The sequence below is a fragment of the Bubalus bubalis genome, chromosome 6 (genome assembly GCF_019923935.1).
Source record: "Bubalus bubalis isolate 160015118507 breed Murrah chromosome 6, NDDB_SH_1, whole genome shotgun sequence".
Lineage (NCBI taxonomy): Eukaryota > Metazoa > Chordata > Mammalia > Artiodactyla > Bovidae > Bubalus > Bubalus bubalis.
In genome coordinates, this window is record NC_059162.1 from 32,412,387 (window position 1) to 32,427,309 (window position 14,923).

At 40.5% G+C, this 14,923-nt stretch overlaps 2 protein-coding genes across 9 annotated transcripts in view; one reads left to right on the forward strand and one right to left on the reverse strand.

Moving 5' to 3' along the window:
- Positions 1-10,382, reverse strand: part of CEPT1 (choline/ethanolamine phosphotransferase 1) — a 35,713-nt gene extending 25,331 nt beyond the window's left edge. The window contains exons 1-3 of one of the 4 annotated variants that reach the window (XM_025288113.2): positions 10,254-10,340; positions 5,644-5,690; positions 3,272-3,681 (exon numbers count right to left, since the gene is read on the reverse strand). In XM_025288113.2, coding sequence (XP_025143898.1) covers positions 3,272-3,610 — 339 coding nt within the window. In that variant the 5' untranslated portion in view covers positions 3,611-3,681; positions 5,644-5,690; positions 10,254-10,340. Of the gene's footprint in view, positions 1-3,271; positions 3,682-5,643; positions 5,691-9,757; positions 9,782-10,253 lie in introns of those variants that run through there. The other 3 variants (XM_006045626.3, XM_044944562.1, XM_044944561.1) reach the window with 3 other exon arrangements.
- Positions 10,358-14,923, forward strand: part of DRAM2 (DNA damage regulated autophagy modulator 2) — a 30,880-nt gene continuing 26,314 nt past the window's right edge. Inside the window, exons 1-2 of one of the 5 annotated variants that reach the window (XM_044944564.2) lie at positions 10,358-10,530; positions 11,542-11,588. The gene's annotated coding sequence lies outside the window, so the exon portion shown is untranslated. Of the gene's footprint in view, positions 10,531-10,931; positions 10,974-11,541; positions 11,589-13,304; positions 13,505-14,923 lie in introns of those variants that run through there. The other 4 variants (XM_044944565.2, XM_044944563.2, XM_025288115.3 and 1 more) reach the window with 4 other exon arrangements.

The window sequence follows — 14,923 nt, forward strand, 5'->3', positions numbered from 1 at the left end:
CTAAATGCTCAGAGCTGCAAAGTATACTACTCAGCTGCAAAAAATATTCAGTATATTCTGCACTACAAAGAGGTATCTCCCTGAGAGAGATCTATTTGTGTGTGGGTGCTCAGTCATGTCCAACTCTTGCAACCCAATGGACTATAGCTTGCCAGGCTCCTCTGTCCATGGGAATTTTCAGGTAAGAATACTGGAGTGGGTTGCCAATTCCTTCTTCAGGGGATCTTCCTAACACAGGGATCAAACCGACATCTCCTGCATTGACAGGCAGATTCTTTACCACTGAGCTACCTGAGAAGCCCAGAGACCTATTTAGACTCAGTTATTAAAGGTAAAGATCTTCTCTTAAATGTTTTTTTTTTTTTTTTGGAGTCTCATATTTTAAAACACTGAGGCTGCTAAAAAGATCATCATATATACCTCCCCCAAGCTCAAGTTACAAACCTGGAAAAGAATAACTGATTTTGTAACCAAGTTTACATGGCAGCACTGGACTAAGTGGTTAATCTTTTTTTTTTTTAATGTATTTGTTTTTTAAAATTTTCATTATTATTTTTCATTGTGCTGGGTCTTCATTGCTGTGCACAGGCTTTCTCTAGTTGTGGAGAGTAGGGGCTACTCTCTAGTTGTGCTGCATGGGCTTCTCACTGCAGTGTCCTCTATTTCAGAGCACAGGCACTAGGCGCACAGGCTTCGGTAGCTGTAGCATGTGCACTGAGGAGCTGTGGCTCCAGAGTGTGCACGCATCAGTAGCTGCAGCATGTAGGCTCAGTGGGTGCAGCCCGTGGGCTCTAGAGAGTGGCCTCAGCAGTTGTGGCGCACGGGCTTAGTTGCTCCAAGGCATGTGGAATCTTCCAGGACCAGGGATCAAATCCATGTCCCCTGCATGGGCAGGTGGTTTCTTTCCACTGAGCCACCAGAGAAGTCCACTAAGTGATTACTCTTATGTGACTAAGAACTCTCCCTTCTAAACTTGGGTTTACTGCTTTTTACTTCTAGAGGAATCCAGTAATTCTCTAGAGCTGCACTGTTAATGGCCATGAGCCAGCCATCTGTGACTATTTTAGTTTAAAGTCATTAAAATAAACCAAAGATTCAGTTCCTCAGCTGCTAGGTACATTTCAAATATTCAATAGCCATAAGTATCTATGGCCTCCATATCAGATCACACAGACACAGAACACTATCATCATCACAGAAAATTCTATTGAACACTACTGCTTTAGGGGACTAGAAAAACAAGGAACTTCTTGGGGGAGGGGGCGGTTTAGGATTTTAATGGGGAAATCTGTTACCCTGGAACAGAACTGGATTCAACTTAGTGACTAAATAACCACCACTTAGAAAACACCAAGATGGTAATTACATATATAAGAGAGAGAAGCAAAGCCTTCTTATCTTTGGACTTTTCTTTTTTCTTGTGAATACATAGAACAGTTTAATATTTATCTATTTCTTCTTTGTTTCCATTATTTCACAACTTGCAGAGGTGTTTTAAGAAGAAAGCCTTCTCATTCAGGAGCAAGTACGGTCTCAGCTGGGTTGAGAGTCTGATACACTGAATGTGTAAGTCAGGAAACTATTATAGTCATAATCTACCTTGATGTCTCAAAGTAGCATTCTGAAATTAGCATAGTTCCTATTCTGGAAGTTTCCCAAAGATTTAACTAATGCCAGGGTTACTCTAATAATTCCAAATTACTTAAGAAAAGAGGCTGAGGAAAAGTATTACAGGGAACATGGTGCCTGGTACAGTCTAGGTGTTCAAAAAATGACTATTAGTGGCCAAGCTAATCTTGAACTTGCTCTCATTCCCTGATCTTTCTCCTGGAACTAGTTTAGGACTTAGAAGGTTTCAACTGGAACCAACCCACTTCCCTGTTGTATCTCTAAGGATGTGTGAGATCTGGACCAGATTCCTCTGGAAGCAGATGTCAGAGCCTCAAGTGATCTACAGGAAAAACAGCTCCAAGGAAATATGATAAAGAATCCCAAGACATATTTAAACAATTGTATTGGTGTTTATTTTTTATTTCCAGATTGATGTAAAGCAAGATAGTTAAGAAAATGAGGAGAAACCAGAAATATATCCATATAATCTGTATGAATTGTATCTGTATAGTAAAAGAGAAATTAAAGGTAATCAAGGGCGAGGGGAAAATAAGTATCTGGAAAAAGACAAAAAACAAAAATATGTTTTATATGTAACTGTGACCCTCATTAACTGTTTACATTAAGAGCTATATGTGGAAACAAATGAATTAATGAAAACAGAAAGGGATAAAGGATTAAATGGTGATAATTTTACCTAAAAAAAAAAAAATCAGCTGAAAAAGACTACATTGAAAAAAATTACTTCAAATTTAAAACAAGACAAGGAGCATTGTAGCCATTATGATTTACACAGTCACTTTCAACAGCTTTACTTGAGGATCACCTTCTATCTTCTTGGCTTATCTGTACTGATCATTCTGGCACAGTAAATGTTTTGATTCTCTTTCATCTACCTAACTACCTTGGTTAACTTTTTGATAAGGACATTTTGAAACCAAATAACTTCAATTTACCCACTGAGTTTCAGTTTTGGTTTTAAGCAGTGAGTAGAGGGAAGGTAAAGGTGAAAGAGCAGCAAAGACATTTGTATTTGAGAATGCCCAGCAGTACCATGTTTCCTTTTTTTAAAGCAGCCGCAGCAAGATACAGAGCAGGAAATACATTACCCCGTTTCTTTCTTCTATTTTTTTTTGCTGTGTTAAAATAACAGAATGACAGAGATACACCTAGGGTTATCAGATATGTTTACAGGAAGAGAAAAGGGATATTCAACAACTCTCACTGGAAATCAAGAGAACACTTTCAATATGACTAATTTATAGCTGTGCCATCTTCCTACCAGAGACTTTCCTCTCTGATCATTTTAAACCTTGCTAAGACTTTATTAGCCATAATAAAGGCGGATAAAATTCTTTTTGTAAAGCATTGAGATTTACTGATTTTAAAGGAATACTTCACGTTAATCTCAACTAACATTAATTTATCTACTGGCATCAGAGTCCACACTTTGCTTCTGGTTTCTCATAAACATAGTGTATGTAAAGTAGGTTGTAGTTATGAGAGTTATTAATAGTATATATGACAGGATACTTTAAAACAGCTGACAAATAGCTGTCACATTATCTTACCTTTAGCTAAAATGACCTAAAAATCCCAATTATAGTGTTTCTGGCATGCAATAAATGTTTATATCTGTTATAAAAGAAATTCCTCTTACCTGCTCTGTAGCTGTAGGGCAGTAGAAGACTAATAAAACAGTTGTACAGATGTTTATTGACAATCCAATGATCGTGATGAGATTTGGAGCGATCCAGGAGGGAACTCTTCCAACGAGCCATTCCCAATACCCCTGCATCAAAGGCTCAAGCAAGGACCGTCCGGCACTCTGATACCTGTGTTCTTCTAGCCGCTTAAGTTGGTGTCTTGACAGTGGTGGTGTAGGTAACTGGAACAACTTATTTAATACACACCCGGGAGTACTCATATGCCCGAAGCCCAAAGGGGACTCCGGGTGAGAATCTCCACATCGTTTCCTTGTCGACCGATGCCCACTCATGGATCTTGGCTTTCTTTTATTTGAGGAGAATACTTTATCTTGTTTTATAGCTTTTGGTGGATGGTCTTTCCCTGGGGGTAGGAAAAAAAAGATATATTTGTCAGCCACTATTTATACCAATGTCAGTAAATTAAAAAAAAATCAAACTGGCAAAAAAATAATACACATTAAACAGGGATCAGAAAAACAGGGATCTGCTTTTAGTTCTAATTCTTACTGGTGTAAAGCTAAAAGAAGTCATATAACCTCATCTTTATGTGAAAAATATTAAGAATTTTAATAATAATATGCTTCCTGTTACCTTATAGCTTACCAGACTTCAAAGCTCATGATTTTTTTTTCAATTTCACACTGCTATCATAGTATAAATTGGAAAAAACCTAATAATGACCTGATCATTTCACATATGCAGAAACTGAGGTCCAAGACACACTCAAAGACAACTAGTAAACCAGTCTTAATATTGGAGAAATGACTTAAATAGAATGGGTCTTAAACTAGATTTTTATTTAATGTGAATAGCTAATACTTATTGAGCACTTGCTGCCGCTGCTGCTGCTAAGTCACTTCAGTTGTGTCCGACTCTGTGCGACCCCATAGACGACAGCCCACCAGGCTCTGCCGTCCCTGGGATTCTCCAGGCAAGAACACTGGAGTGGGTTGCCATTTCCTTCTCTAATGCATGAAAGTGAAAAGTGAAAGTGAAGTCACTCAGTCGTGTCTGACTCTTTGCAACCCTATGGACTTCAGCCTACCAGGTTCCTTGGTCCATGGGATTTTCCAGGCAATACTATTAATTACTCCAGTTTTTACAGAAAGTTAAACTAAGGCACAGAGAGGCTAATTAACTTGTCCAAATTCACACAGCTGTTAAATGAGGTTCATATAAACTGGGTTTCTGTTTAAATTAAAAGACAGACCTTTTTAGTGGAAAGGGATATAGATAATATTCCATGAGGGAATAAACAACAATGAAAAAAATTAACTTTAAGAGGACAGTATTTATGTGTTAGCAGAGTGAACTGATAAACTGACGTAGTAAAAAACAATTATAAGTGCATTAAGTGATGACTGTTTATGTTGTTGTTGTTCAGTCACACAATCATGTCCGACTCAGCGCGACCCCATGCATTGCAGTGGGCCAGGCCTCCCTGTCCCTCATAAGGTTTTTTATAAACCTTAAATTTAAACCCATGAAGTACTTGTACCTGACTTAGAAAGGATCAGAAATAACATAATTACGTAAGTTAATAACCAATGTTAAGAAAACAATGACAAGCTGATTACATATAAAAATTAGTATGGTGACACCAAAGGTTTGAAGTGGTGAGGGCCTACAGTAGGGTGGTAAAAATGGAAATATGAAGACAGTCAAATCTGTAAGTAATTTCTACTTAGGAGGAGGAATCAAGAGGAAATATTTAGAAGAGTTTAGAAGGAAAATCAGTTATTTTGACTTTTGGGAGGTATGAGATGAGAGGGGATCTCGGAATGAAAGTAGGAAAGACATACATGCAACTTTTATGTAGAGATGTTTTAGACAAAAATCAAATGACTGGAGTTTGGGTGAGAAATCAAAATTTCAATTTTTTAACTAGGAAGCTAATGTCTAGTTGAAGATTGGAAAGCAGAAAATTTCTTAAAAGGATTAAGTATGAAGAGAAAAGGAAACTCATGGTTAGTAAGCAGGAAGAGAAACCATTAAAGGATTAAAAAAGAAAAAAAAATCTTAACAGAACTAAAAGAGTAGTGGCATTTGATCAACACAGGTGTACTTTGATCTGGCAGAAAGCTATCCAGAACACAGTACGAAATTCCCAGAAATGCTGCACTATGGGAATATAGAATGTGATACAGGGTCTAGGACAACTCAGCAATGAACTTAGTATCAAAATATGCCCACAACTTCTCTCTATTCCCATAAATAAATTCCAATGTCACTAATGATCTAAAGTGGCATCCCAAACCTCAGTTAATCCTGTATCTCAATAATTGGTTTAGAGAACAGTTACCATAGTTATTAACTGACTTACATTTTCAGAAATCACGAAAGAAGCCCAGTTTAACTAACTCAAGTGCTCTGAAATAAAAATAATAAAATAATTTCAAGCCAAGACAAACCAAAGTTAATTTTCTACCATTTCTAAGAATTCTTTCACACACTCAATTGTATCATAAAGAAACTGATTTAAACTGTTTTAAAGTAATATCTATGTAATGTCAAACATCTGGTTACAAAATCATTTTAGATGATGAAATAACAGACCGATGACCACCAAAATACCATACTATCAAGCGGCCAAATTTTCAGAAGTCAAACTGAATGATGTATTTTCATATTTGGCGAGCTATAATCAATCAGCTCTTACAGATTTCCACTTAAATGGGAATAAAAAGTTTGGTCAACTCAATTTATATTTTATTATTGTAGTGACCCATTCTCCCATAGTTTAAAAAAAAAAAGTGACATATTGAGGATGCTGGCCTGCTTTTGGCACTAAACAGCTACAAGTTTCTGATCCTAATGGTTTTAAGTTTGAGCATTTGGCAGGACTATATAATAAACTGGATACTTTTCCTTTTAAGTGTTTTCCCCTTCTGACCTAGATTTTTGTCCTTCTATTTCTGTTTAAGAAAAATCTACATCTTGACCAACCTTCCTAGACCTAGTTATTATATAATACATACATGTAAAAAGGATATTTCAATTTGGCAACACTATCTCTGTGAAGCTTACTAGCAACAAGATTGCAAATAAAAATTCAGATACATGTTGCCCTTTGTCAGAGGTTGCTGACACTGCCACAGATCCATCTCTACTCTTCCTTCCTCCCATCACACCTGAGACCAGGAGGCAACTGCCAGGAAAACCATCTCTGGAAAAACAGAGGAGTTTCTGAATTTCAGCAAGTGAAAAGCAAGCATATCAAGGGAGCAAGACAGTGAAGGTTGCTACAATAGAAGAGGAGACTCCATGGAGAGAAAGGGGAAAGGATCTGAGATAGGAGTATGGAAAGAAGGTACAAACATTACAAAAATTATTTTGGCTACCTGAAATTTTTATCTAGAGTCAAGCCTATGACCTTTAAAGGTTGAGGAGAAAACATCATTTTCTACCCACACTACAAGGAACTAAAAAATTAATGTAAGAAATTAAAACTAGTGCTGGGTAGCTTAGAAACCCAGCCATCAGTGATAAGTTTTTATGAGAAAATGGATTCCAAGTTTCAAATGCATTCAGCCAATATCTGGGTGCAGTAAACAAGATAGACATGATCCCAGTTCCCAAATCCAATGGAAAATAAGTAAAAGAAGGTAAATAAGCAAATGACATTACACACTTACACACTGTGATGGGCAGTATGAAGAAAACAAGATGTAGAGTCAGAAAATAGTTGAAGACAAACATTGTAGACAAGGTGGTTGAAGACCATGAAAAAGAAGCATTTATACCTGGTGGCTCAGATAGTAAAGTGTCTGTCTGCAATGCAGGAGGCCCAGGTTCGACCCCTGTGCTGGGAAGATCCTCTGGAGAAGGAAATGGCAGCCCACTCCAGTATTCTTGCCTGGAAAATCCCATGGACCGAGGAGCCTGGTAGGCTACAGCCCATGGAGTTGCAAAGAGTAGGACACGACTGAGCAACTTCACTTTCACTTCACATACTAAATTCAGAGGAAAAGGAGACAGCCATTCCAAGCGCAAGAGGAAGAACAGTCCAAGAAAGGAAAACAGACCATGAGGCAAAATCCAGCTTATTTTTCTTATTCATATCTGTGGGATCACTATAGCTGGACAGTAATAAACCATACGAAAGAGTGAGATTAAGGAGAGTATGAAAAGCCCAACAATGCATAGGTTTATAGACTGTGGCAAGGAGTTAATATTTTATTCTGATCTTATAGAAAGCCATCAATTAACCTATAAAGAAATCTATAATTTTGCAGCACAGCCAATTTATTAACTTAGAAAGTGTTTTAACAAATTATAACAATAAAAGTGAACATTTTAAATGTTTTAAAATCCTCATTACCTGGCGTTCAGATTACAATAATACTGATCACTGTCCCATGTAACCTCTCCACTTGTAACCAGCATATTTCCCTCCTCTGCTATAATTTGGCTTGAACGTGATACTTCTTTCATAGCACTTACCACATTTTGAAGTTTTTTTTGTTAATTGTTGTTTTTTTGGGGTCTTTTCCCCACACTGATATGTAAGACACAGGAGTGCAGGAGCCATGCATGTCTTAACATTCTTTTCCCAAAATCTTATACCATACCTAACACTAGGTGGGTGATCAGTACTTATTTGTGGGACAATGAACAAATGTGATTCATCTAGTTATTTAATAGCACTGGATTGTTTGAGATCTTTGAGGAAACAGAAAGATTGAAATATGCCATCCATGCCCTCAAGCTCAAAGTGGTGGTGGGGAGCCTTGTAAACAGCTAAGCTATAACATACTGTGAACAAACTGCTGTGGGAGTTCAGGGAAGGGTGCACATATGGTCTAACAAAATTCTTCTTTGCACATACATGTATTTATGTAAAAAGTCCAATGAAGGTACAAAAATTAAATCATAGACATTTAATGAGTATCTTTACTAAAATTATATACAATTTGTAGACCTTAAGTCTGTGATGCAAAACATCTGTGCTTACAGCCGCTAAAGATAATAACATGCTGCCTACAATATTCCAGTGTTCAGCACCGGTGAAAATCTGACAAGTGTCACACTAAAAAAGGAATCTCCAACCGCTCAGCAGAGAATAAGGTAAGCTCACACAATATCCAACCTGTAGTGTGAAATTCCAGAATTCCCATCCCCCCTATGTCTAAGGGTGCCAAGTTTTGAGCTGCACTGATTCAGCAGTATGCTTACAACCCTTTCACAGGAATTGGTGACTACACAGCTCTTTCCACTTCTATGGTACGACTAAAGGAAAATACTAATGGTGAACAATATTTGGGAGGCAGAGCAAACTATAAAAAAACAAGCTTAAAAAAACGGATCACAGGATTACATTCAGCATTATTTAACAAGTGATACACAGAACAAGTTACCAAAAACAAAAGCCTTTTCAGAAGACTTGGAAGCTAAAACAGTACTGTGTAACACAATTCAGATCTACTGCTTTGCTGAAGTGAAATCTTGCATTCCTTAAAAGAAAAGGAAACAACTTCTTCCAGAAACAAACAAGCAAGCAAAAAAAGCCAAAGCTTAACATTTGGTGGATTATTTTCCTATTCCCTTAAAAGAGACAGCATAGCATGACCCTCAAAAAGAATGTCACCGGTACTTTTAGCCTAAACAAGTCTACTGCTGCCTAGAAAACACACTGACTATCCAGTAATATCTAACGGGGGTTGTAAAACAAGTTTATATTTAAATATCAAACATATAATAGTGTTTATAATGTAAATTTTAAGAGATTGGGTATGAGAAAGGAAGAAGAACGCATTTATGAAACCATAATTGTAAATATTCAGTAATAATCTAATAGCTGGACAACAAATGAAGGTACCTCTGTCAGAACAGGTTAATACAAGAGGCAGCTTTATCTGGCTTTTTTCCAAATGCAAGGGTTGTAAAGACAAGTTGCACAAGGGGCTTCCAAACAGTTTTTGCTCAGCACAAAATGAATATGTAGCAAAATGCCTTTAGAACTTCAATATCTGGAATTTTACATGAAACCCAATGGTTCTTGAGTTCTTATGGTCTAAATGCTCTCAATTCAATACCTCCACTGAACACATGCCCAGTAGTACGAGAGTAGAAACAGAATCTTCATTCCTTGTTCACACACACGACACTAACGTTTGTTTAAAGATAATTACGAACTTGCCTATTACCGTTAACACGGACTCATCAATGAACTAAGAGACTTAAAGCAAAATCACATATATATATTAATACCAATGATGCAAAATGTCATAAATAACACAAAAACGCCAATCACCGAACTGGAGTAAAAACAAGTTAAACACAGCAACATTTAAAGATCCCATTCATCTAGTGTTATAGGGACACCGGCAAAGACTAGCAAACCCTTCCGTCCTTCCAAGAATACTTCTGAAATAAACCCTAGTTGGCAACCTTAGAGATCGTCAGTATACTCTGAGATTTCTAGAAAAGTTGCTGACCAAGAAGTGTGGCCCCAGCCACGAATCACCAGCACCGTACTCCAAACGGAAGGCAAATTCGGCACAGGATTCAACACGGTTTGTGGACTTAGCAACACCTGAGCAGGAGGGTGTGGACCTGACAGGCAAGGTCGGTTCCGCGCAGGCAGCGCCCCTAGCCCTCGGCCCGCCCAGCCCGGGCCGCCGAGGTTTTCTCCAGCCTTACACCCAGCACAGTAGGTAGCCCCCGAGCTCTCGCGCTGGCAATGCGCCACCTCAATCTCTTCATCCGGGGTCAGAGGAGCAGTAGCCCCTCGCCCTCCCCACAAGCCCGCGCGCGAGGCTACCCTGCGCAAGGAAGAAACTGCGTTCGCCTCGCTCGAGTCCATACAGAGATATATTCCAATGCCCCACCCCAGAACTTGCAGCCCTCTCTCCGCCTCTTTTGAGAATCGTGGCCCCCGACACATTCTTTATATTCTGGCCGTTTCCCCAGGACCGAGCCTCGCATCCTTACCACGGCCCGCAAAAGCACACCGCTAGAATTAAGACCTGCGACTCCAGCCGACTGGGTGACTCTGATCCGCGGCAGCACGTTCACGACACTTTCGCGATTGCCGTAAAGGGATACAGTGTCGGAGCAGGCGGCGGCGCGAGCGCGCACCTCTGAGCGGTGAGCGCGCCCCGGGACCGGCTTGGCTGCTCGGGAGCGCGCTTCGGGGCCCTGCCCCATCTCCGTTCAGCCGGCTGCCTCCGGACCCGGCGGTCCGTACTGGCAGGGTCGTCTGAGCGAGGTAGGCCAAATAGGGAATAAGGGCCGGCTCCAGCCCCAACTAAGGAGGGGTGTATTAGAGAATGGGATCGGGCAGGTCAGAGACGGGGATGCTGCCAGGAGCCCCACAACCCTGTGGCGGGCGTGCGAGGCGTCCAGCTTCCAGGGACCACGCTGTGCGACTTGTGGGAGAGGGACCAGGTGGCAGCCGGAGCGCGGACGGACTGCTGGGGATCCGATTGGGGAGGAGGGGTCTTGAGTGGGTGCAGGCTGGGTTCAGGTCTCCGCGCCTCACCTTTCAGTGTGAGTTCTTGGTCTTTCCCCCTCCCCCGCACCCTTCCACGCCTAGCTTGCCCCAAGCCCTGCCAAGCCTCCGCCTCCCACGTCTTTTCTCTGCCCCAGGCACGGGTTAATCGAGTTCTTCGTCCCAGTTCTTTGCGCCTCCGGAAGAAGGCATCGGTGGATGTAAATAATTCCTTGGTTTTATTTGTTTTAAGCGGTTATCGAGAACCTTTGCCCCAGTCCCACAAAAAACTGTGGTTGAGTATACCTTCCCTTTGTCACTCCCGGGCTTGGATTCCTGGAGGGGTGGGGTAGGTAGGGGAGGAAGGTTTTTGTGGTGACTTGCTACTTAGCAGCAGCAGCAGCAGCAGCAGCTAAGGAAACAGCAACCCACTCCAGTATTCATGCCTGGAAAATCCCATGGACCGAGGAGCCTGCGGGGCTACAGTCCATGGAGTCACAAAGAGTCGGACACGACTGAGCGACTTCACTTTCGCTTTCACTTTGTGTTTACCCGAAGCTCAAGTCTTCCCTGGGGTGAGCAGAGTAGTGTGTGTGTGTGTGTTGTGTGTGTGGTGTGTATGTGTGTATGTTAGTCGCTCAGTCGTTCCCCACTCTTTGGGACTCCTGGACCGGGGTCCGCCAGGCTCCTTTGTCTATAGACTTCTTCAGGCAGGAGTACGGGTAGCCATTCCCTTCTCCAGGATATCTCCCCCACCCAAGAATCAAACCCGGGTCTCCTGCATTGCAGGCAGATTCTTTACCGTCTGAGCCACCAGGAAAGTCCAGTATAGAAAGGTAAATATCTAGTCCTTTATATCTTCACAACTGTGCTTACATTAGGATACATTTGTAAAACTCCACATTTTTCCAGTTCTCCCAAATTTAAATTTATAAACCAATACTAAATACAGCTCTAATTTGCCATGCACCATCAGATTCTCCCTCGACTTCTCTCCCTGTAATGTTTGATCCGACTTGTAAAAGTGTTACTTAATTTTCTAGACTATTTAATTTTTAATCATTATGAGAATAGTATGTTTGTTAGAAGGCCAAATTAGAGTTTAGAAAAATAACCATTTACTATTATGCTTTGCTTTGGGCATGATTCTGTGTACCTGTGGCTTTCTTTCTTCACTTGGAATATCCAGAATTTACTTTTTTATTGTCCCTAAGCAGTCACCCCTTAGAGGAAACAGCATAAAGAATTCATCTTTTTTACCTGTGGCATTAAATATTGCGGAATTTAAAACTTGTAGATGCAGTTCTGGTTCAGGGATCTTCAAGGAAAGCAGAGATAAGATAGGTGAGAAATGCAAGAACATTTTGTTAAGTGTTTCTGTTATTGCTATGTGAAGGTTATTCCTGCATATTTTCAAGAATCTTGAAAGGTTTCTTAAATTATTAAGCATTAAAATTCCAATTTTGCTTGGTTGGCAGTGCTTCCAGCTTTCCAGTGTGATAATACATAGGCAACAGTAGTCTTCCTTACCTCGGTGCACTTAAATTTCTCAGTGGTCCTTTGCAAACTGGTAAACCATTTGCCCAATAACCTCAGATATGCAGATAAGACTAGCCTAATGGCAGAAAGCCAAGAGGAACTAAAGAGCCTCTTGATGAAGGTAAAAGAGGACAGTGAAAAAGCTGGCTTCAAACTTAACATTCAGAAAACTAACGTCATGGCATCTGGTCCCATCACTTCATGGCAAATAGATGGGGAAAAAATGGAAACAATATAAGACTTCATTTTCTTGGGCTCCAAAATCACTGTGGATGGTGACGGTAGCCATGAAATTAAAAGATGCTTGCTCCTTGGAAGAAAAGCTATGATAAACTTAGAGTATTAAAAATCAGAGACATCACCTTGCCAACAAAGGTCGGTATAGTCAAAGCTATGGTTTTTCCAGTAGTTATGTACGGATGTGAGAGTTGGACCATAAAGAAGGCTGAGTGCCAAAGAATTGATGCTTTCAAACTGTGGTGCTGGAGAAGACTCTTTAGAGTCTTTTGGACAGCAAGGAGATCAAAGCAGTTAGTCCTAAAGGAAATCAAATCTGAGTGTTCATTGGAAAGACTGATGCTGAAGCTGAAGCTCTTATACTTTGGCCAGCTGATGCGAAGAGCCGACTGATTGGAAAAGACCCTGATGCTGGGAAAGGTTGAGGGCAGGAGAAGGGGGTGACAGAGGATAGGATGGTTGTATGGCATCACCAACTCAGTGAACATGAGTTGAGCAAACTTCAGGAGATAGTGAAGAACCCGGAAGCCTGGCACGCTGCAGTCCTTGGGGTCCCAAATAGTTGGATATGTCTGAGCAGCTGAACAACAACCATTTGCTGCTGCTTTTCCTCTAAATTGTCAATTTAGATAACTAGAACCCTCAAAACCTAAGGAGATAGGAATCTAAGATGATTCACATGTACAGGAATTAAGAATTGTCATTCCCCATCCCTGTGGCTAATTGTGGTTGTACAGAGTTGATAAATCACCTATCATTATTATGGGGCTTCACAGGTGGCTCAGTGGTGAAGAATCCGCCTACCAGTTCAGGGAACCCTGGAGATAACAGGTTCTATCCCTGGGTGCAGAAGATCCCCTGGAGGAGGAAATGGCAGCCTACTCCAGTATTCTTGCCTGGAAAATCCCATGGACAGAGGAGCCAGCAGTCTACAGTCCATAGGGTCAGAAAGAGTTGGACATGACTAAGTGATTAAGTATGAGCATCAGGATTATTTGTATGTTTACTCTGTACTACTCTAAGGAATAGCTACTTTACAAATCAGAATACTGAAACTCAGAAGCTAAGTAACTTGCCTGAAATTGTACAGCTGGGATGTGATAAAGCTGAGATTTGTATTTACGTAAATCTGATCTTAAAACTGTGTTCTTCCCATTGCATCTCAGGGGCTAGTCAGTACTCTATTTGGCTTAATAATAAGCTATCATCTTTTCCTCATTATTGTTTTTCCTTCTGTGGGAGGGAACTCAGTGTTCTTCATTTAATTTTATCCTTTTTGATATCAGTGAAAGGTGTCTAATGTGAGAAAGAATGAGAAAATTGATATCCCAGATTTAAAATATTTAATTCTATGTATTATATTATTATAAAATACACACATATCAACTCTTTAAAGAAAAAATTAATAGCATAGTGCTCTACCCTTGAACAATATTGGTGCATTGACTTGAAATTTTACAGGTTTTAAAGACATGAGAAGACAATGGCACCCCACTCCAGTACTCTTGCTTGGAAAATCCCATAGACAGAGGAGCCTGGTAGGCTGCAGTCCATGAGGTCACTAAGAGTCGGACACGTCTGAGCGACTCCACTTTCACTTTTCACTTTCATGCATTAGAGAAGGAAATGGCAACCCACTCCAGTGTTCTTGCCTGGAGAATCCCAGGGACGGGGGAGCCTGCTGGGCTGCCGCCTATGGGGTCGCACAGAGTCGGACACAACTGAAGTGACTTAGCAAAGACATGTGGGTTGAAACAGCCTCTATTTTGTTTATATGTGAGTTTCAGGATTTACAAAAAAGGTGCAGGTTTGGGCATATTTGAAGACCGGTATTTTGTGAACTTTCATCTTTTACATTCTGAAAGAGGCACGTCTACTGACCACCCATGACAGCATCTTTACATATATTATCTCATTTACTTCTTGAATAAACCTCTCTGAAGCAGGTATTCTTTTAGAGCATTTAACAGTTAATACTAAAAGGTACCAGTATCAGTAAGTGTTTAGGTTCTTTACTTGTGCTATGTCAGTGTAATCCCTGTAATAGTGATCCAGTGCTGTCCAATAGAACTTTTCCACGGTAATGGAAATGTTCCATATTTTCACCATCCTGTATGGTAGCTACAGCTGTGGCTTCTGAGCACTTGAAATGTACCTAGTACAACTGAGGAACTGAAGTTTTTAATTTAAATAGTCACAAGTGGCTTTGTTGTTGTTATTCAGTTGCTATGTTATTCGATTCTTTGTGACCCCAGGGACTGCAGCAAGCCAGGCTCCTCTGTCCTCCACTGTCTCCCCGAGTTTGTTCATAGAGTCTGTGATGCTATCTAACCATCTCATCCTCTGCCGCCCCCTTCTCCTTTTGTCTTCAGTCTTTCCCAGCATCGGGATCTTT